The 24,723-nt window shown below is 45.7% G+C and overlaps 1 protein-coding gene across 3 annotated transcripts in view; it reads left to right on the top strand.

Moving 5' to 3' along the window:
- The first annotated feature begins 710 nt into the window (after nucleotides 1-710).
- SIK3 (SIK family kinase 3) overlaps nucleotides 711-24,723 on the top strand; it is a 287,717-nt gene continuing 263,704 nt past the window's right edge. For all 3 annotated transcript variants that reach the window (XM_070426105.1, XM_070426103.1, XM_070426104.1), the window contains exon 1: nucleotides 711-983. In XM_070426105.1, the coding sequence (XP_070282206.1) occupies nucleotides 711-983 (273 nt within the window). The remainder of the gene's footprint in view (nucleotides 984-24,723) is intronic.

Raw genomic sequence — 24,723 nt, 5'->3', positions numbered from 1 at the left:
ACACAAGCGACAGAAATAGGACAGTCGTGGCTCTAGCAGGTCCAGAGGCGAGTGGGAGGAGGGAAAGTGACGTACCTTCCCGGGTCCCACCCACCCGGGAACTGGAATGCGTGTGTGGCCTGGTTTCCCGCCCGCGAACACGCAAGTCCTAGTTTCCCATGCCGTTCGCTGGCGATGAGGCCGTGGCTTTTGCGAGAGGAAGGCCTTTCCCGGGAGGCCCCCGCCCCCGCCCCCGCCTCGCTACCGGCTCGGCTGTAGGTGCTTCCGTGCCGCAGCCGCTCCCGCCTCGGGCCTGGGCTCCGGGGGCCAGGCTGCATTTTGGCGACAAAACATCTTGTTTTCAGGGAGGCTGGGCGGCTGCTGACGGGGTGAGCGGCCACGGCAGGGTCACTTCAGCGAGTCCAGGGGCGCGGCTTTGGGGTCCGGCTGGCAGCACCCCGACTCGGGACCGCCGCCGCGGCGGGAACCGGGGGCATCGGGGAGCCGGCAGGGAGCAGCGCCCACGCGGGAAGGTCGAGCTCGCGGGTGAGGTCACCGTTGCCATGACTCCGGGCAGTGACGCGCGTCGGCACGTGACCAGCGGTTGCCATGGCGCCGGGCCCGGGCGGCGCGGGCGCCCCGCCCCGGCGTGACGTCAGCGCGCCCCCCTCCTCCCGCCCCCCGCCCCCTCCCCGCGGCGCCCCGCGGCCCCGGAGGTTTCAGTGCACAAGATGGCGGCGGCGGCGGCAAGCGGAGCCGGCGGGGCTTCGGGGGCCGCGGCCGGGGGGGCCGGGCCCGCGGGCCGCCTGCTGCCTCTGCCGGCGCCGGGACCCCCGGCCGCCCCCGCTGCTGTGCCTCCGGCAGCGGCCTCGCCGCGTCCCCCGGCCCCGGCCTCCCGCGGGCCGGCGCCCGCCCGCATCGGCTACTACGAGATCGACCGCACCATCGGCAAGGGCAACTTCGCGGTGGTGAAGCGGGCCACGCACCTCCTCACCAAGGCCAAGGTAGCGGCGCGGCGCGAGCGCGGGGCGGGGGGCTCGGGGCCCCGGGAGTGGGGAGCGGGCGAGGGGGTGCGGGACCCGGACGGGGTGCGGGCCTGGTGCCGGGACCCGGCGCCGCGGCGGGAGGGGGTCCCGCGCCGACCGAGGGAGGAGGACGCTCGGAACGAGGTGGGAACTCCGACGCCCCACGAGCCGAGCCGAGGAGACTCTGGAACCAGCGGCTGGGAACCCCGAGGGGACGAGGCAGGGGCGTGGGAGACGCGGACCGGGGCGGCCGGGCGCGTCGTAGGGCGCGTGTGGGTTCAGGGGGGCCGGGGCGAGCCGGCCCCTATGACAGGTCTCAGTCCGCATAGAGGGCGGGAGGGGGAGCCTGAGGACTGACGAGACCATTGGAGGAACCGAGGAAGGAAATGGGGCAACACTGGGGAGAAATTACTTGCTTTTCTGCAGGAATGGGCTCGGGGACAGGGCGGCGGGGGTCGGGGGGTGCAGCACTTGGGGAACTGGGCTGCTGTCGGGAGGCGGCGAGGGCCCGCTGGTTCCCGGGACCCGCGGGGTGCGGTGATGAGATTCAAGGTCAGCGGGAAGCCACCCGTGTACACCCGCCGTCTTACCTGGAAGTTCCCTTTGGAGGAAATCGGGTAGCGCGTTCCCGCAGCCTCCTCCTCTGGGAGGGTTGGAATCTCAGGCACCGGGCCCAGGCGTTCGGCTTCAGCTGGACCCACAAAGCCCATTTGTGCTCCACATTTTTCCTTTGTGCATTCTCTCACTTGAATGGACACTGTCAGTGGAGTCATGCCCCGCATTCAACACGCAGTTTGTTTCCTCGGCCTGACTAGGAAGAACCCCACAGCGGCGGCGGCTGCTGCCTCCCACACCAGCCCCGTCAGTGCCCCTGCCCCAGCCCGCGCCGCGGTCATCCATCACCTGCCCGGCTTCTGCCTTCATGGCAGTCGCGTGTCTTCAGAAGCCAGCGGCGGGTCTAGGCCTCCCCTCCTGCTCACGTAGCGGCCGAAGTTGCTTTTCCCCTTGTTTCTGTCCTAGGCTCTCAGGGGCCCTTGTCTCCTGGCGGGGTGGGTGCCTGTGGACAATTGATTGGTCCGTTTCACTTCCTCTGGGGAGGGGGTGCTCGTCAGCCTTCCTGTCAGTTGTTACCAGAGGCCCTCCAGTCTGCGGGTCTGAGGTGCAGGAGGTCAAGTCCACGGTTCCCCATGTGACCCTGTTGCCTCCAACCCTGTGTGTGTGTGTGTGTGTGTGGGGGGGGGGGGGTAGGCTGAGCCAAGACTCGAGTGCCCCCCCCCCCCCCCCCCGCAGCGTTTCCAGTTCTGCTTACTGTTAGCCAAGGCAAACTCATGTTTACAAACAACTCTAGTTGTTGGGGCCTTGTTCCTTGTTTTGTTATTTCCTTTTTTGCCCCCCCCCCCCAAGTTATCACTTGTACTTCTGTGATTATTCTGCTTTGATCTTTAGGGGACGGACTCCATGAACTTAATTGGTTACCTGGTTTATGGTGTCTGTGCCTTAAAGAATTTTATATCTTCCAGCCCTTGAATACACCAAAATATTGATAAAAAATTTCGGACACACAAGGTTGAATGCTTTTGGAAATGTAATTGCAAACAGTTTATTCTTGGTGTTATATATAAAAGAGACATTTCTGTCTTCAGTAGTCAGCAAAACCAGTGGCTAATTATGGCTGGTCTGCCCACTTTCTAATTTTCCTGTGTGTGTGTTTCTTAGTTTTTCTCTGAGGCCTTGGTATCCTTTAGGACTGCAGCATTTTAAACAGTGGCTTGTTTATAAATGGTGTCAATGTTTATGTTGGTTTTAACTTTGATCATTTGTGGTGTGGAGTTATGCAATTCCTTTGTATGGAAATTTTCAAAATCTTGAATGAGACAAATGGATGGCATGGACAATGAGTTCAATGAGTTGCATGTGTGATGGGACCACACCAGCACTCATTTGGGTTTCTGTAGCAGTGTGCAATTTCCTACTTACAGTACAGTTACAAGTGCCCTATCTTTTGTTGCTTAAATTACCCTGAGGACATGGGTGAAGCTTAATTCACAAGGAGTTGTCATGTGCTCTGGGTGAACGATGAGCATATTTTGGCCTGCTCCATGCTTAATATGAATCCACTTTGGAAGGGTTTCTCAAATGCTGACAGCTTAGATGTGCTTAACAGCTGTTGACATACAGTATGAAGGCCTATCGAGGCCATGGCTTGGTTATATAACGTGAGAAAGGTGCCTGCGCTTCTAGCAGTTGCAGAAGCTGCCTTTTCAGTTCCTCAGGTAGGTTTTTCTTCCCAGGCACTGCAGCGCGTATCTTACTTCTGTGGCCAGGTCGCTTGGAACAAAGAGGGCTCCCCCCATCTCTTTCCAGAATGTATTATTTTTTGTTTCTTCTTTTAGAGGTATGTGATTTCTTCTCCTTTTATTCCTACAGGTCTGGGTTTTTCTAGTAACCATATATAACAATCAGACTCAAGTAATTCAGATGACATTTGTGTTGGCTGAAGGAGGGTAGGTAGTAGGTGTTTCTGAACATCAAAGAAATATTTATGGTCACCTTTTCTTATATGTACTACCCTTTCCAGGGACTGAGAAGCTAAAGTAAACTTCATTTATTGAGTAAGCTACAACACTCTGTCCAGCAATAAGTGGTGAGGCTTGGCCCTTTCCGGATTCTGTTAACTCTCAAACCCCCTAGAGGAAGGCCCCAGGGATGAATAAAATCAGTTGAGAAAGGGAAATATTTTCCTGTTTGGTTGTTGGTGATTTTTGTGGCGCTGCATTCGTGAGCTCAGAGTTCATGCGGGCAGCACTGCAGTGCTCAGCGCGCCACTGCAGAGCAGTAGCAGGAGAGAGTATGTGTCTCTGACACACTTTGGTCAGCAGCTTACCCTGGCTGTCTGTCCTACCATCGCTGCTTTCCTTTTTTATTGGAGGAGCCTTAGTCTGAGATTCTTTGGCTCTATCCTTTTGGTAGGATACTCTGAAGTATTAAAAAGATTTCTAATAAAGATTTTCTGTTCTCAATTGCTTATAGTATGTTTCCTGAGCCTAATTATACTTTCGCTGATTGGATGAATAAAAGCAAAGGGTAGATGTATATATATATATATAAATATATATATATATATATATTTTTTAAATATATTTTATTGATTTTTTTACAGAGAGGGAGAGGGATAGAGAGTTAGAAACACCGATGAGAGAGAAACATCGATCAGCTGCCTCCCGCACACCCCTCACTGGAAATGTGCCCGCAACCAAGTTACATGCCCCTGACTGGAATCGAACCCGGGACCCCTCAGTCCACAGGCCGATGCTCTATCCACTGAGCCAAACCGGTCAGGGCAGATGTATATATTTTTAAAGTTACATGACCATGACTATTGGTCAAAAAGCCATTGGTCAGATACTTAAAAAAATTTTTTTTTTATAGATTTCAGAAGGAAGGGAGAGGGAGAGAGATAGAAACATCAATGATGAGAGTGAATCATTGGTTGGCTGCCTCCTACATACCCTCTATTGAGCATCGACCCCCGCATCCCGGTCATGTGCCCTGACTGGCAATCGAACTGTGACCTCCTCGTTCATGGGTCAGTGCTCAACTCCTGAGCCACTCCGGCTGGGCCAGTACCTTTTTTAAAAAAATATATTTTATTGATTTTTTTTTTACAGAGAGGAAGGGGGGAGAGGGATAGAGAGTCAGAAACATCAATGAGAGAGAAACATTGATCAGCTGCCTCCTGCACAACCCCCACTGGGGATATGCCCGCAACCAAGGCACATGCCCTTGACCGGAATCGAACCTGGGACCCTTCAGTCCGCAGGCTGACGCTCTATCTACTGAGCCAAACCGGTCAGGGCTGGGCCAGTATCTTTAAAAAAATCCTCACCTAAAGATAATGGCTTTTTAAATTGATTTTAAGAGAGAGAGAGAGAGAGAAATCAGTTTGCTGCCTCTTGTACTCTTTCTAACTGGAGATTGAACCCGCAACCGAGGTGTGTGCCCTGACCAGGAATTGAACCTGCAGGCGTTTGGTGTACAGGATGATGCTTCAACCAAGTGAGCCAGCTGGCCACGGCTCAAATACTTTTAATGTGTAGTATTTCAACAGATGCATATCACTTGCCCGTTACTGGTTTGTTGTAAGAGCGTGAGCTTTGGATAAGACTGCCTGGGTTTGGATCCTCTGCTGTTTAATAGTTGGGTGATCTTGGGTAAATTATTTAACTTCTCTGTGTTTGGATGCCCTCATCTGTGAGATGACAATAATACTTACCTCCCAAGTTTGGGTATTATGAAGATTAAATAATATATGCGAAGCTCTTAGAATAGTACTTAGCACATAGTAGGCATATATCAGCATCAGCAGCATCATCAGATGCTGTAATAACAAAGGTGAATAAGACATAGTTCCCCTTTTTGACCTTTCACCCCTTTGGAACAGTTCATGAATGTACAAGCCATTCATTTTGTTTGGGTAGATGCCATCCTGATGATATTTGCTTTCAGGTTATGTCAGGGGCCACTTTGAGAGAGTTGGGTTAAACTCCTGTGGGCTATGGGCTAATTTCATGAAATTGGGATTTTTAAAACAGTTTTCCAATAGTTAAACTTTTTAAATCGTTATGAGACTTGTCTAATGAAAACTGTGGCTGATGCTGGCTTTTATTTGGGCTGCTTTGAATATTCCGTGTGTTTGTGTTACTTCTGTTTGTCACATTGGAACAGAGTTTGAGAGCAGTATTTTCTCCAGAGATTATCTTAAATTTGGTGGAGAATGTGAAGAATTGTTCTTACAAGAACACATTTGCATTAGGGTACTACTTAGAAGCCCAAGGTCAGGATTCTTTACTTTAGATAACACACAGAGGAAACATGTTGCCCCATGACCCATTCCACATATCGACCAGCCAGGACACATCTGCGGACTGTGTGGTTTAGTGCGAACTTATTTCCACGAGAAGAAAAACTCAGTGGCTCATAGTTTTATATCCACTGCTAAGTAAGACTTTCATGAAGCACATGAGATGATGTTTGTGCTCATCAGAAGACTTGAAAGCAAGACTCAGTGGTAAAGAGAAAAGTGAATTATGTCAAAAAGAAATTGAAAGCAGGATTTACATTACAGTTGAGGGGATAGATCCACCCCTAGATAACACAGAAAGATGACTAATTCACTTTGATACATATGATACTTCATTTGTGATGGGGTTACTGACTTCGTTGAAACTTTGTGAAGAGCTAAGATTGATTTGGACTAGTCTCTCTAGATTCAGAATACCGGCATTCCACTTTCAGCATCGGAGCTGTTTATTTAGCACTTTGGCTTTGGTGCCAGCTCCCTAGAAAGTCATAGATCTGGCGCAAGCCAGAGGTGCCCAGTCTGGTTGTTTCTGTGCCAGAAGTGCTGTTTTCATTTTCCAGGCATCAGTCTGGCTGATGTTTTCAAGTTCACAGCACGAAAGAGAGCATAGTGGATTCTTGGAAAAGAAAAAGAAATTATCTCTCTTCACCAGAGCCTCTATAATTCTAAAAAACACTTAAAACATCTCTGCACAGACATGGAATCTTTCTTACCTATTCATTCATTCAGTGCATATTTATTGAATCCAAATTTTGTGCAGGTTCTATCCTGGACGCTCTTGTTTGTACACTGATAAACAAGAGATAAAAAGCTCTTGCCTTCTTGGAGCTTCCTTTCTAATGGGAGGAGACAGATAAGAAACAAGTAAAAAAATAACTTCATTTAGTGATGTGTACTATGAAGAAAATAAATGGGCTAGAGAGTGTCTGGGGAAGGATAATGCTTCTCATAGAGGGGTCGGGAAGGCCTTTCCAATGTGATGATGTTTGAACTGACACCTGAATGAGCATCATGGGAAGATTTGGAAGACATGCTTGGTTACAGTCAATGCAGAAGGAATGGCAAGTGCAAAGGTCTTGGGGTAGAAAGCTTGGTTTTTTCAAAAATTAGACCCAAGGTCGTGGAACAAGGGGGAGGATGGTAAGGGGTGAAGTCAAAAGGTAGACAGGGACCAGATAATATAGGTTTATAGCCATGTCATGGAATTAAGCATGAAACAGCATTGACATCAACAGATACTGAAGCAGAGCACTGTCATCATCTGGTTTATGTTTTTAAAAAGTCATGCAGGTTATTTTGTGGTTAAGGGTGAAAAAGCTTTTTCTATGCATTTCTTCAGATGGAGGAGATGTTCAGTTTTAACAACTTATATTCTTTCACACATTAAGAGAATAGAATACGTTTTGACATAAATTAAACATGATTAGCCTACAAATATTTGTGGATATTTGGACACAAAAGAGATCTTAGCGATCTTATATTCCAGTGCTTTCTTTCCAGAATCTAGAAAGATGGACTTAATGGAGTTTAGAATCTCAGGCCTTTAGGGGCTATTAAAGTAGTTTAGACCAATTACCCATTAGATTCATGACTCCCTTTGGTATCTTCCCTCCTCCCTCCATTTGCCCAGAATCCTACAGCTAGTTAGTGTGGGAGCTAGAATTAGAGTTCAGGCATTCCAGTTTCTAGTTAACTACTCTGACTCCTCCAGTCATAGAAAACACTGCCCTTGCCTTCTGAGCACTTGACTTTTTTTTAATTAGAGAAACAAGACATACCTACTAATTAAAGCAGGGGTCCTCAAACTACGGCCCGCAGGCCACATGCAAATACAAATATTGTATTTGTTCCCGTTTTGTTTTTTTACTTCAAAATAAGATACGTGCAGTGTGCATAGGAATTTGTTCATAGTTTTTTTTAAACTATAGTCCGGCCCTCCAACGGTCTGAGGGACAGTGAACTGGCCCCCTGTTTAAAAAGTTTGAGAACCCCTGAAGTAAAGTCTAAGATATCCTTTCTATTAACCCAAATTTCAAAAGTGAGATGTCATGATTAGAGGACAACCTTCCAAACAGGAGGAAGAATATATACCAACACTCTATTTCACCTATCCTTGGGCATCATTTCACTCTGTCACCCCTGTCACTTACCAGCAATCCTCCATGGATCCATTACTTTGCCATTGTTTTGCCTTTAAAACTCTGTTCAAATACCCCTTGGTGCCCCCTTGACATGACTAAGGTATCAAAAAGCCTTTCAAAACACTAAAGAAGTAAAAGGGAAAGGAACAGAGAAGGCAATGACCAGTCGGCCTTGTTTTGTTCTCCTTTGCCACTGAATCTTGCTCACTCCCAGGGAAGGGGAGTCATTATGCTTCTGCTCTTGGACTGGTCCATCTTTGAATGTACCTGTCTTAGATGGACTCCTCACTTTACAGATTATCACTGGTTTCCAGGGGATGGTGCCGTCTTTTAACTCATTAAGAGAACTGGTCACCAAGATACATACCGTGATGACACAGGTAAAGGCCAAGAGAAACTCTTATCTAGAGCTTTTCTTATGTGGTTCTAGTTTTTGGTCTAAGAGCTACACCCGTTTCCCCAGTGCATGACCTCAGCCTTCAGGTGAGACCCTGAGCCCTTCTAATAGTGAGTAGCTTGGTCCCTTTTGGCATAATACATAATACAGGCCAGTCATACTGTCCTGTGGACGACCAAAAATTATATACATTTTTGTGGATTTTTGTCCTAACATAATACATACTTGTTAAAATAAGTGGCCATGCAATGTCTTTGAGAAGCCTCAACAGTCTTGGATGAATTAGCTTCAGAGATATATTTTTAAATCTGTTCACAATAAAGTTCCATCAATTAGTATAAAACTGTTGGATGAACCATCTTGAAGTTATGTTAGGATCATACAGGGTGGGGCAAAAGTAGGATTACAGTTATTTGTATGGAAAATAATACAATAACTAATAAATCTATATATATAAAAGCCAAGTGACTGGAATGACCCATCACTATGATGCGCACTGCAGTGGCCAACCGGCCTGATCGCCCTCCACCCCCCCGCAACTACCCACAGCCCCTCCCCCTGGCCGGCCCCACCCCTGATCGCCCCCCCCCCCCAATTGGGGGTGGGGCTGGCCGACCTCCCTTGCTGGCTCGCCCTGATGGCCTCCATCAGGGTGGGACAGCTGGACTCCACCCATGTACAAATTTGTGCACCAGGCCTCTAGTGATTATATAAGAATAAACTCTGTTTCATGTACTCATAACTGTAAACCTACTTTTGCCCCAACCTGTGTTTCTGTAGACAGAGTGAATAGTATTTCATCTCAGAATTTAGGATGTCAGAGAGGTAGGAACCAGATTGTGAATACTCAGCCTCATTTTCCAGAAGCTGAAAAGGAAAGAGAAGCAAACCCATTACGTGTTGAAGCTTGTCTGTGTAGGCTGGGCTCATTCATTGGGATACGTTTGGCCAGTTGTCTTAAACTATATTTAGGTTTTGATTAGGAAGTTCTGAGAAATTACCAAATTTCTGCCACTTGTCAGCTCCAGTACAAGCAGTATGTTTTACTTCAACCCAGGCATGTGCCTTTGACCAGAATCAAACCCGGGACCCTTCAGTCCATAGGCCGACACTCTGTCTACTGAGCCAGACAGGCTAGCGCTGTTCGGTTCTTTATACTAGGTGAGCTGACTGAAAACAAAAACAAAACTTTTTTGTCACTGACCTTTAATTTCAATGGGTTGCTTTTAATGATTTTTACCTTTATTTTTTTAAAAAAGGATATGATATATTTTTAATATATTTTTATTGATTTTAGAGAGGGAGAGGGAGAGATAGAAACATCAGTGATGAGAAAGAATCATTGATTGGCTGCCTCCTTCACATCCCCCACTGGATATCAAGCCGCAACCCTGGCATATGCCCTAACCGGGAATTGAATTGTGACCTCTTGGTTCGTAGGTTTACGTTTAACCACTTAAAATTTCATATATATATGTATATGTGTGTGTATATGTATATATTCTTTTACATCACTTATTTGTTTGAATTATGGTCTAAATCCTATAAAATAAAAGGGTAATAAGCAAATTGACCCTAACAGCAGAACGACTGGGAATGACTGGTCACTATGACACACACTGATCACCAGAGGGCAGATGCTCAATGTAGGAGCTGCCCCCTGGTGGTCAGTGCGCTCCCACAGGGGAGCTCTGCTCAGTCACAAGCCAGGCTGCCAGCTGCCAGCACAGCGGTGGTGGCGGGAGCCTCTCCCACGTCCTCAGCAGTGCTAAGGATGTCCGACTGCAGCTTAGGCCTGCTCCCCTCTGGCAAGTGGACATCCCCTGAGGGCTCCTGGGCTGCCAGAGGGCTGTCTGTCTGCGAGTTTAGGCCTGATCTCCTGGGGAGTGGGCCTAAGCCAGCAGGTGGACATCCCTCGAGGGGTCCTAGACTGCGAGAGGGCACAGGCCAGGCTGAGGGGACCCCCCCCCCCCCAGTGCACAAATTTTTGTGCACTGGGCCTCTAGTAAGTTTATAATTGATGTCTCAAGTGTTTTTTAAAAAATATATTTTTATTGATTTCAGAGGGGAAGGGAGAGGGAGAGAGAGATAGAAACATCAGTGATGAGAGAGAATCATTGATCGGCTGCTTTCTGCACACCCCCTACTGTGGATCGAGCCTACAACCCAGGTGTGTGCCCTTAATTGGAATTGAACCCAGGATCCTTCAGTCCTTAGGCTGACGCTATATCCACTGAGCCAAACCAGCTAGGGCATTGTCTCAAGTTTTTAAAGAAATTTGTTTTGTTTTTTTCTCTTTAGGTTTCCCTTTCTTCTCTTTTTCTTTGTAATTTATGAAACAAATTTGCTAATCTTTTAATATAGGGCTAAGGTCTTTCTTTGTATACTGAAGGGAGTTCCTTCTATCTTGTTTGCATTAAACATACCCATAGTTCATCATCTAAGATTTCCAGTTTTGATTTGCTTTTTTAAAGAAGAGTAGAAATTTAAAGGCATTGGTGAAGCAATATGAGTACAAAATCCCTCTTGAGTTTTATGATTCCCCCAATCTTTTGTTTCATCCATATCTAATTTGACTTTACCACATCTTTTTAAGCATTCAACTTAGTTTTCTTTTCTTAAAATATATGTTCTTTTATTGATTTCAGAAAGAGGATGGGAGAGGGAGAGAAAGAGAAACATTGATGGAGCCTGCAACCTTAGCATGTGCTCTGACCGGGAATTGAACTGGTGATCTCCAGTGCATGGGACGTTGCTCAGCCAACTGAGCCACATCGGCTGGGCTCAGCTTAGTTTTTACAGAAACACTAGTGGCCCGGCGCACGGACTTGTGCACACTGAAAGGAAATTAATTAGAAGAAATATTTTAATATTGCTATTTGCCCTTTATAATAGAAGTGTCAACCAAATTCACGATTGACAATTACAGATTGAAACACATGTGTGCGATTGCGATTGGTGCCAGTGAGAGATTTATATGTATCGTGCATGTGTGAGTCAGCTTAGCCTTTTATATATATAGAATAAACTTGCTTAATTAGACCTGATTTCTGATTTAGCTAAACATTTTCCAGCCCAGCAAAGCACCCCAACTTCTCTTTCAGGTAATTGTCAGCAACACAGCAGTAAATATCAATACGAAGCAGATTATTGTAGATCACGCAGGGAGAACAAAGGGTAAAATATTTAACTGCAGCAATGTTTGACTATATTCTGCGCAGTGAGAAAACATGAAGTCATTTTCAAGTTCCACCATTTCTAAACTTTCTAAATCTCCATTTTCCCGCTAATGAAAAGAAAATAGGATTCTATCGAGTCTCCTATCTGCCTACTCCAGGACTTCTGTGAAGATCAAATGAGATGAGGCACGTGAAAACCCTTCACAAACATTTGGTTAAACTGTAAAATGTTTGTCCCTGGCTATACTAGGTGTACCAGTTAATAATGTGGATTTTTTTCAATAGACGGAGTCACACATAAGTTGATATATATGCAATTTGATATGTATGCTATTTTGTTGTATTGACAGCAAGCTTCAAAACTTCATATGTCAAATTTTCTGAAGGTGTTAACATCATAGATATTTTTATGCTTAAAAATGTCGAATTTCGTGTAAAAAAAAGCATTTTTGGAAAGTTTTAATTCATTACTTTATTTTGATGAAAAAGTTATTGTATACTTCGGGCAGCTTATGGTGAACATGCTCCATCTCAAGATACTTGTGAATGTTGGTTTAAACGCTTTAAAAGTGATGATTTCCATGTGAAAGGCAAAGAACGTCCAGGTCAACCCAAAAAGTTTGAAGACCAACAATTACAAGCATTATTGGATGAAGATATGTGTCAAAATCAAAAACAACTTGCAGAAAGATTAAACGTTGCTTAGCAAACAATTTCTGATCATTTACAAGCAAAGGGAAAGATTTTAAAGGAAGGAAAATGGGTGCCACATCAACTGAACGAAAGACAAATGGAAAACTGAAAAGTCATCAGTAAAATGTTGCTTCAACAGCATGAAAGAAAGTCTTTTTTGCATCGAATTGTGACTGGCGATGAAAAGTGGATTTATTTTGAGAATCCCAAATGTACAAAATGATGGGTTGATCCAGGTCAACCATCAACATCGACCTCAAGGCCAAATTGCTTTGGAAAGAAGACAATGCTCTGCGTTTGGTGGGATCAGGAAGGTGTGGTGTATTATGAGCTTCTAAAACCAGGTGAAACTGTTAATACTGATCCATATTAACAAGAAATAATCAATTTGAACCACACTTTGATCGTGAAATGACCAGAATATTCCAGAAGACACGGCAAAGTAATTTTGCTTCATGATGATGCACTATCACACACTTCAAAACCAGTAAAGACACGTTAAAAGATCTTGCCTGGGAAGTATTAACCCACCTGCTGTATTCACCAGATCTTGCTCCTTCAGATTACCACTTGTTCTCATTGATGGCACACGCAGTTTCTGAGCAGCACTTCAGAATGTACGAAGAAGTGGAAAATTGGGTCTTTGAATGGTTTGCCTCAAAACAAGAAAAGTTCTATTGGGATGGTATCCACAAATTACCTGAAAGTTGGGGGAAATGTGTAGCTAGCAATGGACATTACTTTGAATAAAGCACTTTTGATGTTTCTCCTGAAATTATCATGTTTTCTTCGATTACAAAATCTGCCATTATTAACCGGTACACCTAGTAAAGCATTCGGGTTCCTGGGCTGAAGAAACTCCAAGGAGGCTATTCGCTAGGGAGAGGAAGCCAGCTGTTGCTATGTGATGTTATTACCCGGTGACCACAGCGACTGTTTCCAGGCTGGACTGGGCTGTGGGCTGTATTTTGTGCCATGGGTTCTTGGCAGCATTGGCTTTGATTTGGTGGGGTCTCGTTCCAGAGTGGTGGCGTGGCCTATGTCCCACTTGGGGGAAGCTGAGTGTTGGTTTGTCAGTGCCAGGTCGTGGTGCTGTTTATTTTTAAACTAGTGGCCCGGTGCATGAAATTCGTGCACATTAAAAGGGAATTAATTAGAGGAAATATTTTAATATTGCTATTTGCCCTTTCTCTATAATTGAAGTGTCAGAGATGAGTAAAATGCATATGAAAATAACACATGAATATATTAATAAACAATAACAAAATGATATAACAACAACAAAGACATAAAAACAACAAAAACATGATTTGAAAACAACATGATATAAAAACAACAAAAAAGATATAAAAATAACATTGATGCAAACAATGACTGATAAAGTGATTAAACTCATTCTAATATCTCCCTGTATACCACATTAAGAGTGAAAACACTTTCAGAGTGCTTGTCTAATTTCCCTTGTCATGAAATATTTACAACTTTAACTTTAATGTCACACACTCTTCGAACTTGAGAGAAAGCAACATATAACTGACCATGTCCGAAAACGGGTTCAGCACACGGACCTGGAACTGTCTAGAGTTCGTCCTCGTGATTTATTAATAGTCATCACGGGAAACTGTCTTCAAATCAGTTTAAATGGGAGGCCACTGTCAGACGGTACAAATCAATTCTTGGAATCAGAATAATCTCTCCTTCCGCAGATCCTGTTAATACTTCAGCTTCGATAATGTTAGGTCATAATCTTTTGATAATAAATCTAGTACCATTACAAAGACCCCATTTACTGTTAAGATTTCTCAATAGTATGATGATTGCACCCACTTTCAATTTTAGTTTATGACATAGCATTCCCGAAGGAGTAATACTATTAAGAAATTCGATGGGAAAAATTTCCTTTTTAGCATCATCTGTTGAGTCAATGGAATCATCACTCAAATATGTGTGAAAATCTCCATCGAGTATATCCAAAATTTCTTCATTTAATTTTTGAATGTGCTCATTTTTTGGACAAAGAATCACACGTTTAGATATATTTTTACTGTTATTTATGGATATATTATTTCCAAAGGTAGTTTCAATAATAGATGTATTACAAATCATTTCATGGGAGATTTCAATAATATCCATTCCTAAATGAAAACTATCAAGTTTGCCATGTCCAAGTTTTACTAACCATTCACGATAAGCAGAGTCCTCTGATCTCATATTTGTTTTAAGAGACAACTTTCTGAAACATCCCCAAACATTACAGTACTTTAAACTTGTTTGCACTATGGCCGATTGTATAGCATGTGGCACAACACTGAGACATTGTCGAAAATCCCCACCGAGAAGGAGAACTTTCCCACCAAATGCAACATTGAAATTCATAATTTCTCTTAGTAATCTGTCTATGGTGTTTATGGCATGACTGGATGCCATGGTGCATTCATCAATAATGAGAAGTTTGGCCTTTTTAATGGTTTTAGCAACTTCACTCTTTTATATTGAGTCTAGAAATTAAAGTTTCATTTAATGGAATTGGTAATTTATATTGGGAATGAAAGGTTCTTCCATCGAGAAGTAAATTTGCAGCAATTCCTGTAGATGCTGTGGGTAAAACAGTACCACCAATATCTCTAATATAATATATTAAAACTTTATAAAGATACGTTTTTCACTACTACCTGGACCATCCAAGAAAAGTATTTGGGGTGTACAGTTTGATCTTTGATGGCTAGAGTTATAACCTGAAAGGCTGCCAGCTGTTCATCATTCAGAGAATTTATCAAAACCTTTGCCTGTTGTTGCTCGTATGATTCATCACATGTATTCATTAATGAAGGATAGTCCGGAAGTTTGAAATGTGAACATTTCATTCCATGCAATGTGAATACCTCTTGTATTTCGTTAAGGGCATGCATTTCACAGCTTACACAGGCACCTTCTCTTTGGTGTAATTTCCAACAGAAATCTTCAATAAAATGAGATTTATTCTCATCCCATAATTTGTCGGCAGCAGAAGGACATGCAAACACATATGTATGCAAAAAGTTGACGTAGTTGTTTGGGCATATTAAGGATGATTGCATTGTCAATCGTATCTTTACAGATAGTGTCGTTAAGTAATAATCCTTGGTGTTTAGCAGCTTCACGAAATGTATCATAAATTACACCTCCTACAGTTCACAGATCATCAAAACTTATTGCACTTTTTACATGCAGAAGCAAAAGTCTAAGGTAATATTGTTCTGATTCTCTAAAGCTCACAGTGAACAGTCTACCTAATACTTTATTCCCACCCTTTTGGCACCACCGTCTTTTGTTATGGGAACCCTGCGTCTGCTGTGGGCGCAGCCATCTTGTGTTATGGGATCCCCGCTTTTGCTGTGGGCGTCGCCATCTTGTGTTACAGGAATCCCGCCTCTGCTGGGGGGCTGCCATCTTGTTATGCGTGATGGTCAATTTGCATATTCCCTCTTTATTAGATTGGATGGCTAGTGCGCATCATGGCAGCTGCTGTGTTGAGATTCTGCCCTCTGGTGTTCAGTGCACATCATAGCAACCAGTCGGATGGATGGACACTTAGCCTTTTATATATATAGACAAATTTTGTGCACGGCGGGGGGTGGGGGGGAGGCAGTCCCCTCAGCCCAGCCTGCACCCTCTCCAATGCAGGACCACTTGGGGGATGTCCTGGGGATCGGGCCTAAACCGGCAGTCGAACATCCCTCTCACAATCCAGGACGGCTGGCTCCTAACTCCTCCCTGCCTGCCTGCCTGATTGCCCCTAACTGGCCCCCCTGCCAGCCTGATCGCCCCTAACTGCCTCTGCCTGCCGACCTGATCACCCCTAACTGCCCCACCTGCTGGCCTGGTCGCCCCCAACTGCCCCCCTTGCTGGCCTGGTTGTCCCTAACTGCCCCCCTCACCAGCATGGTTGCCCCTTACTGCCCCCCTCTGCCTGCCTGGTTGTCCCTCACTGCCCTCACTACCGGTCTGGTTGCTGCAAACTGCACTCCCATGCCGGCCTGGTCACCCCCAACTGCCCCCCCTGCCAACCTGGTCACCTTTACTGCCTCCCCTGCTGTCCTGGTTGCCACGAACTGCACCCCCTGCCAGCCTGGTCGTCCCTCACTTCCCCCCTCTGCCGGCCTCATCACCCCTCACTTCCCCCCCTACCGGCCTGCTCACCCCACGCAGCCTGCCGTTCAGTCGTTTGGTCGTCCCTCACTAACCCCCCTGCTGGCCTGGTCGCCCCATGCAGCCTGTTTGGTCATCTGTTTGGTTGTTTTAGAAGTGACAGACCCTGGCTCTTTATATATATACTAGAGGCCCAGTGCACAAAAATTTGTGCACTCGGGGGGATGAGGGGGGTCTCCCAGCACGGCCTGTGCCCTCTCGCAGTCTGGAACCCCTCGGGAGATAACGACCTGCTGGCTTAGGCCTGCTCCCGGGTGGCAGAGGGCACGCCCAATCCCTAGGTGCAGCCCCTGGTGGGGCTCAGAGCAGGGCCGATTGGGGAGTTGGGGTGCTGCCCCGTCATGCACAGAGCAGGGCGGATCGGGAGGTTGCGATGCCACCCTCAGTCGCGCTCAGGGTAGGTCCAATTGGGGGGTTGGGGTACCGCCCCCTGTCACACTCAAGGCAGGGTCGATGGGGAGGTTGCGGCGCCACCCCCTGTCACGCACAGAGCAGGGCCGATCAGGGGGTTGGGGCGCTGCCCCCTGTCACTCGCAGAGCAGGGCCGATCAGGGGTTGGGGGGCTGCCCCCTGTCACTCACAGAGCAGGGCCGATCAGGGGGTTGGGGCGCTGCCCCCTGTCACTCACAGGGCAGGGCCCATCAGGGGGGTTGGGGCTCTACCCTGTCACACACACAGCAGGGCCCGTGGGGGGGCGGGGGTTGGGGCGCCGCACCCTGTCACACACAGAGCAGGGCCGATCAGGGGGTTGGGGCGCCGCACCCTGTCAAACACAGAGCCGCAGGGCAATCAGGGGATTGGGGAGCTCCCCCCTATCAGGCAAAGAGCAGGGCTGATCAGGGGGTTGGGGCACCGCACCCTGTCACACACAGAGCCACAGGGCGATCAGGGGGTTGGGGAGCTCCCCCCTATCAGGCACAGAGCAGGGCTGATCAGGGGGTTGGGGCGCCTTCCCCTGTCACGAACAGAGCAGGGCGGATAGGGAGGTTGTGGCCCTGCCCCCCTGTCATACACAGAGCCGCAGGGCGATCAGGGGGTTTGGGCGCTGCCCCCTGTCACGCTGATCCCCGTGCCGGGAGCCTCGCTGCTCTGCTGATCCCGGTGCTGGGAGGCATATTACCCTTTTACTATATAGAATAGAGGCCTGGTGCATGGGCGGGGGCCGGCTGGTTTGCCCTGAAGGGTGTCCTGGATCAGGGTGGGGGTCCCCACTGGGGTGCCTGGCCAGTCTGGGTGAGGGGCTGAGGGCTGTTTTCCGGAAGCGGGTGACTGAAGCTCCCAACCGCTCCTTTTTTTCTTTCTTTTTTTTTATTCTGGGCCAGCTTTAGCTCTGAGGCCTCGCTGCTGAAAACATCGATACAATGTTGTGGTCCGGCTGGATGAATCCCAGCTGAATGAAAGCCGGTTTCTGGGTTTTGTTTAGCTTCTTATTTGCAACATAGTACATAGTTGCTTAGAGTTGCAGGTGAGTGGCCAGCAAGTTAGGCGGGGAACGTTGGAGTCCGCAGTCACTGAAGCAAGCAAGCCTCCCTGCTCGCTTCAGTGCATGGCTGCCGGCCGCCATCTTGGCTAACAGTTAATTTACATAAGGATATGCTGATTAGCCAATGGGAAGGGTAGCGGTTGTACGCTAATTACCATGTTTCTCTTTTATTAGTGTAGATATATAGATGTCCTTCTGTTCTCCCTGATCTCTTATTGGTTTATCTGTCAAATGAAATTATATAGCTATAACAACAAGAACTGGTGTAAATAGTTTGGGTAAAAACAATTCTTGGTCAGCATGCAGCTTGATGGGTGGGAACAGAAATACTTAGGAATAAGAGAGAAGCTATTAATTGGGGCCATTTCACATGCTGAGGGCACCAGTTTTACAGAGAGAAGGGAAAGGATTGATTGTTTTGGCAGGTTGGTTGAGGGGAAATGGGTTAGGAGAGCTTCTACATTAATTTAAAATGATAAATAAGTCAGAGTTGTTAGAAATTTGAAGACAAGGTATTTTATATAATCTTTTATTTGTGGTGTATACTTCAGGTTGGTATTTTTGTCCACTGTGTTGGAGTTTACATGAACTGAAATGAATGATAAAGGGCCAGTGATGTTAAAAATTTGATGAGGAAATAGCCCAAACTCTCTTGTTTAAAAGTTTTTTTCTGCTCACTGCTAGTGTAGTATTCCAGAGAAGAAGTTGACATTTTCATGTAGTAAGTTGTTTTCTGTTCCTGGCAAATGAAATCTTCATTCACATGCCACAAGGAACAGAACTGTTTTCACTGTGGAGGCAGCAGCAGAGCTATGTGTTCAGTAGGATAAGTTGGGCACCTGCAGGATTTTTTCTTTCTTTCCTGCCTCCCATTGCCCTTTGCTTCTGTCAAAATGTTCTAACATTGCGTAAGCGGTGTTCTGACAATAGATAAGTTTTTTTAGGAGTTCATTTTTTGAAACTCTCAAAATAATGTTTTTAGTGACTGTATGCTCTTAGCTAACTTTCTGTTTCTCATCAACAATGACATTGTTATTCTAGTCAAATGGGGCAGCTGTATTTCAGCAGATGATCTCTGTGTCCAAGTCAGCTGCAGAGGCACCCCTTTCATATATTATATCTAAATACCTTATATGGCCCTGACCGGTTTGGCTCAGTGGATAGAGTGTTGGCCTGCAGACTGAAGGGTCCCGGGTTTGATTCCGGTCAAGGGCATGTACCTTCGTTGCGGGCACATCCCCAGACGGTGGTGTGCAGGAGGCAGCTGATCGATGTTTCTCTCTCATCGATGTTTCTAGCTCTCTATCCCTCTCCCTTCCTCTCTGCAAAAAATCAATAAAATATATAAGAAAAAATACCTTATAAGTGCATAGTAATTCTGGGAGGTACTTAAATCTTGGCATAATACTTTTGGATCTCTTTAGAGGAGTTTGCAGTCTTCAAGAATAACAATCAGCAGCATGTTACTGATTGGCCTCGTTGACGTATGCAGAAGAGTGGCAGTGATTTCAGCCTGCTGCCCCCTATCTCATTTTCTCTCCTTTTCAGTAAGCAGCTGCATCCAGTGCCCGCTCTAATCAAGCGCTTAGTAAAAAGGGCACTGTTAATACTAGTCAGTGTCCTATGTCAATGGTTGTTTAACGTTTTAGGCCAAGAGTCCATTTGGGAGTCACATTTAATTTTGGAAAATCACATTTCAGTTTGTGTTACCTAGATTTCTCTTCCTTTCTTATGATAGTACCACTGTTTTCTGCTTTTCCGACTCTTTGGGGAACCTATTTGGCTATCAATTGCCAGAGGCAGCCTGTAGTAATGAACTGAGCTTTGGTGTGGGGGTCAGGCCACATGTTTCCAATTTTAATTTTACTAGTCAGGCAGTTTTTTGGGCAAATCACTTAACCTCACGGAGCTTCTAGTTACTTTTTATTTATTATGCTAGAAGCCCAGTGCACGAAATTTGTGCAGGGGGGGGGCGGTGTCCCTCAGCCTGGCCTGCACCCTCTCCAATCCGGGACATCCCTCTTGCAATCCGGGACCGCCAGCTCCTAACCGCTCACCTGCCTGCCTGCCTGATCACCCCTAACTGCCCTCCCCTGCCATCCTGGTCGCCTCTAACTGCCCTCCCCTGCCAGCCTGGTCGCCCCTAACTGCCCTCCCCTGCCGCCCTGGTCGCCCCTAACTGCCCTCCCCTGCCAGCCTGGTCGCCCCTAACTGCCCTCCCCTGCCGGTCTGATTGCCCCAACCGCCTCTGCCTCAGCCTCCGTCTCCATGGCTTTGTCCGGAAGGACGTCCAGATGGATGTCTGGTTTAATTAGCATATTACCCTTTTATTAGTATAGATATTTTTACATCAGCTTTATTGACAGATGATTCATATACCATACAGTTTACCCAATTTGGTGTTTTTAAGTATGTTCACAGAGTTGTGCAGCTATCACGATCGATTTTAGAACAGTTTCATTCCTCTTAAAGGCAATGGCATACCCATCAACAGTCATTGTCCATTTCCCCAGCCTCCCTCTTCTAGCCCTAAGCAACTGATAAGACTTTATATGTTTTTCCCTGATTCTGGACAATTTACATTTAAATGAAATCATAAAATATAAAATATATGGCCTTTTGTTCCTGGCTTCTTTCACTTAACATATGTGTTCAAGGTTCATCTGTATTGTAACATGTTAGAATTACATTCCTTTTTATGGCTGAATAATATACTGCATTTGTTTATCCACTCATGAATCAATGGACTTTTGCATAATTTCCACTTTTTGGCTATTATCAACAATGCTGTTAGGAACATTTGTATATAAGTATTTTTTTGTTAATCCTCACCCTAGGATATTTTTTCCATTGATTTTTTAAATTTTTAAAAATATTCATTTTTAAAGTATATTTTTATTGATTTTAGAGAGGAAGGGAGAGGGAGAGAGAGAGAGAAACACCAATGATGAGAAAGAATCATGGATCAGCTGCTTCTTGCATGTCCCACACTGAGGAACGAGCCCGCAACCCGGGCATGTGTCCTTGACCGGAATCGAACCCAGGACCCTTCGGTCTGCAGGCTGATGCTGTATCCACTGAGCCAAACCAGCTAGGGCCTCACTGTGGTTTTGATTTGCAATTCTCTAATGATGAATGGTGTTGAGCATCTTCTTATATGCTGACTAACTATTTGTAGATCTTTGAAATGTTTGTTTAGATTTTCTTTTGGCCCATTTTTTTAGTTGGGTTATTTTTCTTTATTGCTGAGTTAGAAGAATTCTTTATATATTCTGAATATAGTTCCTTTATAAGATATATGACTTAAAGATATTTTTTATTTTGTGTGAAGTCTTTTCACTTTTGTGATGGTTTTGTTTTCAGCACAAACATTTTAAATTTTGATTTCCTCATTTTTTTTTAACAACTTAAGCAAAAAATCTATACTATAGTAATGATTTGTGAGTTAGTAACAAGAAGAATATATTCAAGAGCCATATGTGCACAGCTAGTTCTATCTGCCTATATATGTGTTTTATAATCAAACTTTAAAAAATATGTACCATATAAAGTGTTTATATTCTTTTATTAAAAAGGACCACACCACACATCTATTTTGTTACAGTACTTGTTTTTTAATTTTATAATATATCTCCAACATTCTTCTATGTCAGTACATTTGTCCTAGTCTCAATCTTTTTTTATTTTATTTTTTTATTTGATCCTCACCTGAGGATATTTTTTCATTGATTTTTGGAGAGAGTGGAAGAGAGAGGGAAAGACAGAGAAATATCTGTGTGAGAGAAACACATCACTTGGTTGCCTCCTGCACGTGCCCTGACCATGGCCTGGGCGGGGAGGTGCCTACAACTGAGGTTTCATGCCCTTGACCGGAATCGAACCTGGGTGTCTTCCGTCTGGGGCCCATGCTCTATCCACTTGGCCAAACTGGTTAGGGCTAGTCTCAATCTGTTTAATGGCTATAGAGTATTCCATCTTGTGAATACACTATAATTTTTGTAAGTAGTATCCTACTGATAGATTTTAAAGTTGTTTCCAGATTTTTTAAATTACAAATTATATGTCAGTTAATGTTTCCTCATACTTATATGTGCACACTTGTGCTAGTGTTTCTTTTCTATTCCATTTGCTGCTGAACTACTTACTACTCAAAAGTCTCTTAAGTCTCAGACTTAATTTTTTAAAATACTAGAATTTTATTAGGTCCAACCTACAGTAAATTTCCTAAAAGTTATATTCTTTTCTTTTATGATATATACAAAGTTAGAATCTTCTTTTGAAACTAGATTCTCTATTTTCTCAGTAATTTAATGTAAAGTTCACTAGAAGTAGAATGTCTGAATCAAACTATAAGTGCTTAACATTTTATAAATGTTGCCAAATTGCCTTCCAGGAAAGGCCAGGCTCCTTCACACAAAAGTGTATAAGACCACTTTTTCTGTTCTCTTCAACACTTGCAACCAACATCTCTAAGTGAGTCAATCCCACATGTAAAAGAAAATGTCATTTTAGTATGTAATTATTTATTAGTGAATCTGAGTATCATTTAATTTGTTCGTTGGCTGTTTGTGTTTTGTCTTGGAATTGTCTGTGTCCTTTGTCCACTTTTCTACTGGGCTTTAAAAAAAATTATAATCAACAGCTTTTTGAATATTAGGGAAGTTAGTTACCCCTTAAAGTACTATAAACACGTTTCTGTGTTTGTCTTTTGACTTTGTGTGTGTGTGTATTTTAAAAAAAAGTAAACGTCTTTATGTAGTCAGATTTTTGTTTTACTTTATGGCTTCTCATTTTCCTTCTTCATTCTAATCTTATAAAAACATTTAGCCATGTTTTCTTCAGGTACTTTTATGGTTTTGTTTTTAAATCTAGATATTTGCTTCATGTAGAATGCATTTCGGTTTAAACCATATGAGAAAGGGATCAGTCGTGGAATTTATTAAGTTGTAATTTTACATTTGTTTTTGTGGTTATCGATGGCTTTATTATCCTACTTGACTGTAAGCTCCTTCGGGACAATGGAATATGTAATTTTTTTCCTTGTCTTATTTTCATTGTCTACCACAGTACTTACCTCAGATTAGGTCCTTCATTTATTGAATGACTGAACCTATGTTTTTTCTCCAGCAGTCTCACTTGCTGTCCCAATACAATTTATTGAGTAATCCATATTTTTCCTCTTGATTTAGAAAGCTACTTTATCTGCAAATTCTCTAGATAATTGGACACATTTTGAACTCTTTTAATTCATTGATTGTACTATCTTTGCTTGCTTTTACTGTACAGCTTTACTTATTATAGCTTTACTAGAGGCCTGGTGCACAAAAATTTGTGCACTAGGGGGGATGGGGGGGGGCCCTCAGCCCGTCCTGTGCCCTCTCGCAGTCTGGGACCCCTCAGGAGATAATGACCTGCTGGCTTAGGCCTGCTCCCGGGTGGCAGAGGGCAGACCCAATTCCTAGGTGCAGCCCCTGGTGGGCTCAGAGCAGGGCCGATTGGGGAGTTGGGCCGCTGCCCCCTGTCATGCACAGAGCAGGGCGGATTGGGGTGTTGGGGCACCGCCCGCTATCACACTCAAGGCAGGGTCGATAGGGAAGTTGTGGCGTCACCCCCTGTCATGCACAGAGCAGGGCCGATCAGGGGGTTGGGGCGTTGCCCCCTGTCATACACAGAGCAGAGCAGATCAGGGGGTTGGGGCGCTGCCCCCTGTCATGCACAGAGCAGAGCCGATAAGGGGGGTTGGGGCTCCGTACCCTGTCACACACAGAGCAGGGCCGATCAGGGGGTTGAGGAGCTCCCCCCTGTCACACACAGAGCAGGGCTGATCAGGGGGTTGAGGAGCTCCCCCCTGTCACACACAGAGCAGGGCCCATCAGGGGGTTGGAGAGCTCCCCCCCTGTCACTCACAGAGTAGGGCCGATAGGGGAGTTGGGGCACCGCCCCCTGTCACACACAGAGCAGGGCGGATCAGGGGGTTGGGGTGCCGCCGTCTATCACCCACAGAGCAGGGCCGATCAGGGGGTTGGGGCGCCGCCACTGTCATACTCAGGGCAGGGCCGATGGGGAGGTTATGGCTCTACCCCGTCACACACAGAGCAGGGCCCATGGGGGGTGGGGATTGGGGCGCCGCCCTCTATCACCCACAGAGCAGGGCTGATCAGGGGGTTGGGGCGCTGCACCCTGTCACACACAGAGCAGGGCCGATCAGGGGGTTAGGTCGCTGCACCCTGTCACACACAGAGCCGCAGGGCGATCAGGGGGTTTCGGCGCTGCCCCCTGTCACGCTGATCCCGGTGCTGGGAGGCCTCGCGGCTCCGCTGACCCCAGTGCCAGGAGGCATATTACCCTTTTACTATATAGGATAGAGGCCTGGTGCACGGGTAGGGGCCGGCTGGTTTGCCCTGAAGGGTGTCCTGGATCAGGGTGGGGGGTCCCCACTGGGGTACCTGGCCAGTCTGGCTGAGAGGCTGAGGGCCGTTTTCAGGCTGGCAGGTGACTGAAGCTCCCAACCGCTCCTTTTTTTCTTTTTTTCTTTTTTTCTTTTTTATTCTGGGCCAGCTTTAGGTCTGAGGCCTCACTGCTGAAAGCAGCTTTCTGTCCTTTGTTTACCTTCTGTATTTGATACAATGTTGCGGTCCGGCTGGCTGAAGCCCGGCTGACTAACGCAGGTTTTCTGGGGTTTTGTTTAGCTTCTATATTTGCAACATAGTTGCTTAGAGTTGCAGCTGAGAGGCCGTCAAGTCAGGCGGGGAACGTTGGAGTCCGCTGTCACTGGAG

Source organism: Myotis yumanensis, unplaced genomic scaffold (genome assembly GCF_028538775.1).
Source record: "Myotis yumanensis isolate MYYU_CA2020_CCGP unplaced genomic scaffold, mMyoYum1.0.hap1 SCAF_10, whole genome shotgun sequence".
Classification (NCBI taxonomy): Eukaryota; Metazoa; Chordata; class Mammalia; order Chiroptera; family Vespertilionidae; genus Myotis; species Myotis yumanensis.
This window is presented reverse-complemented; position numbering and strand designations above follow the sequence as displayed.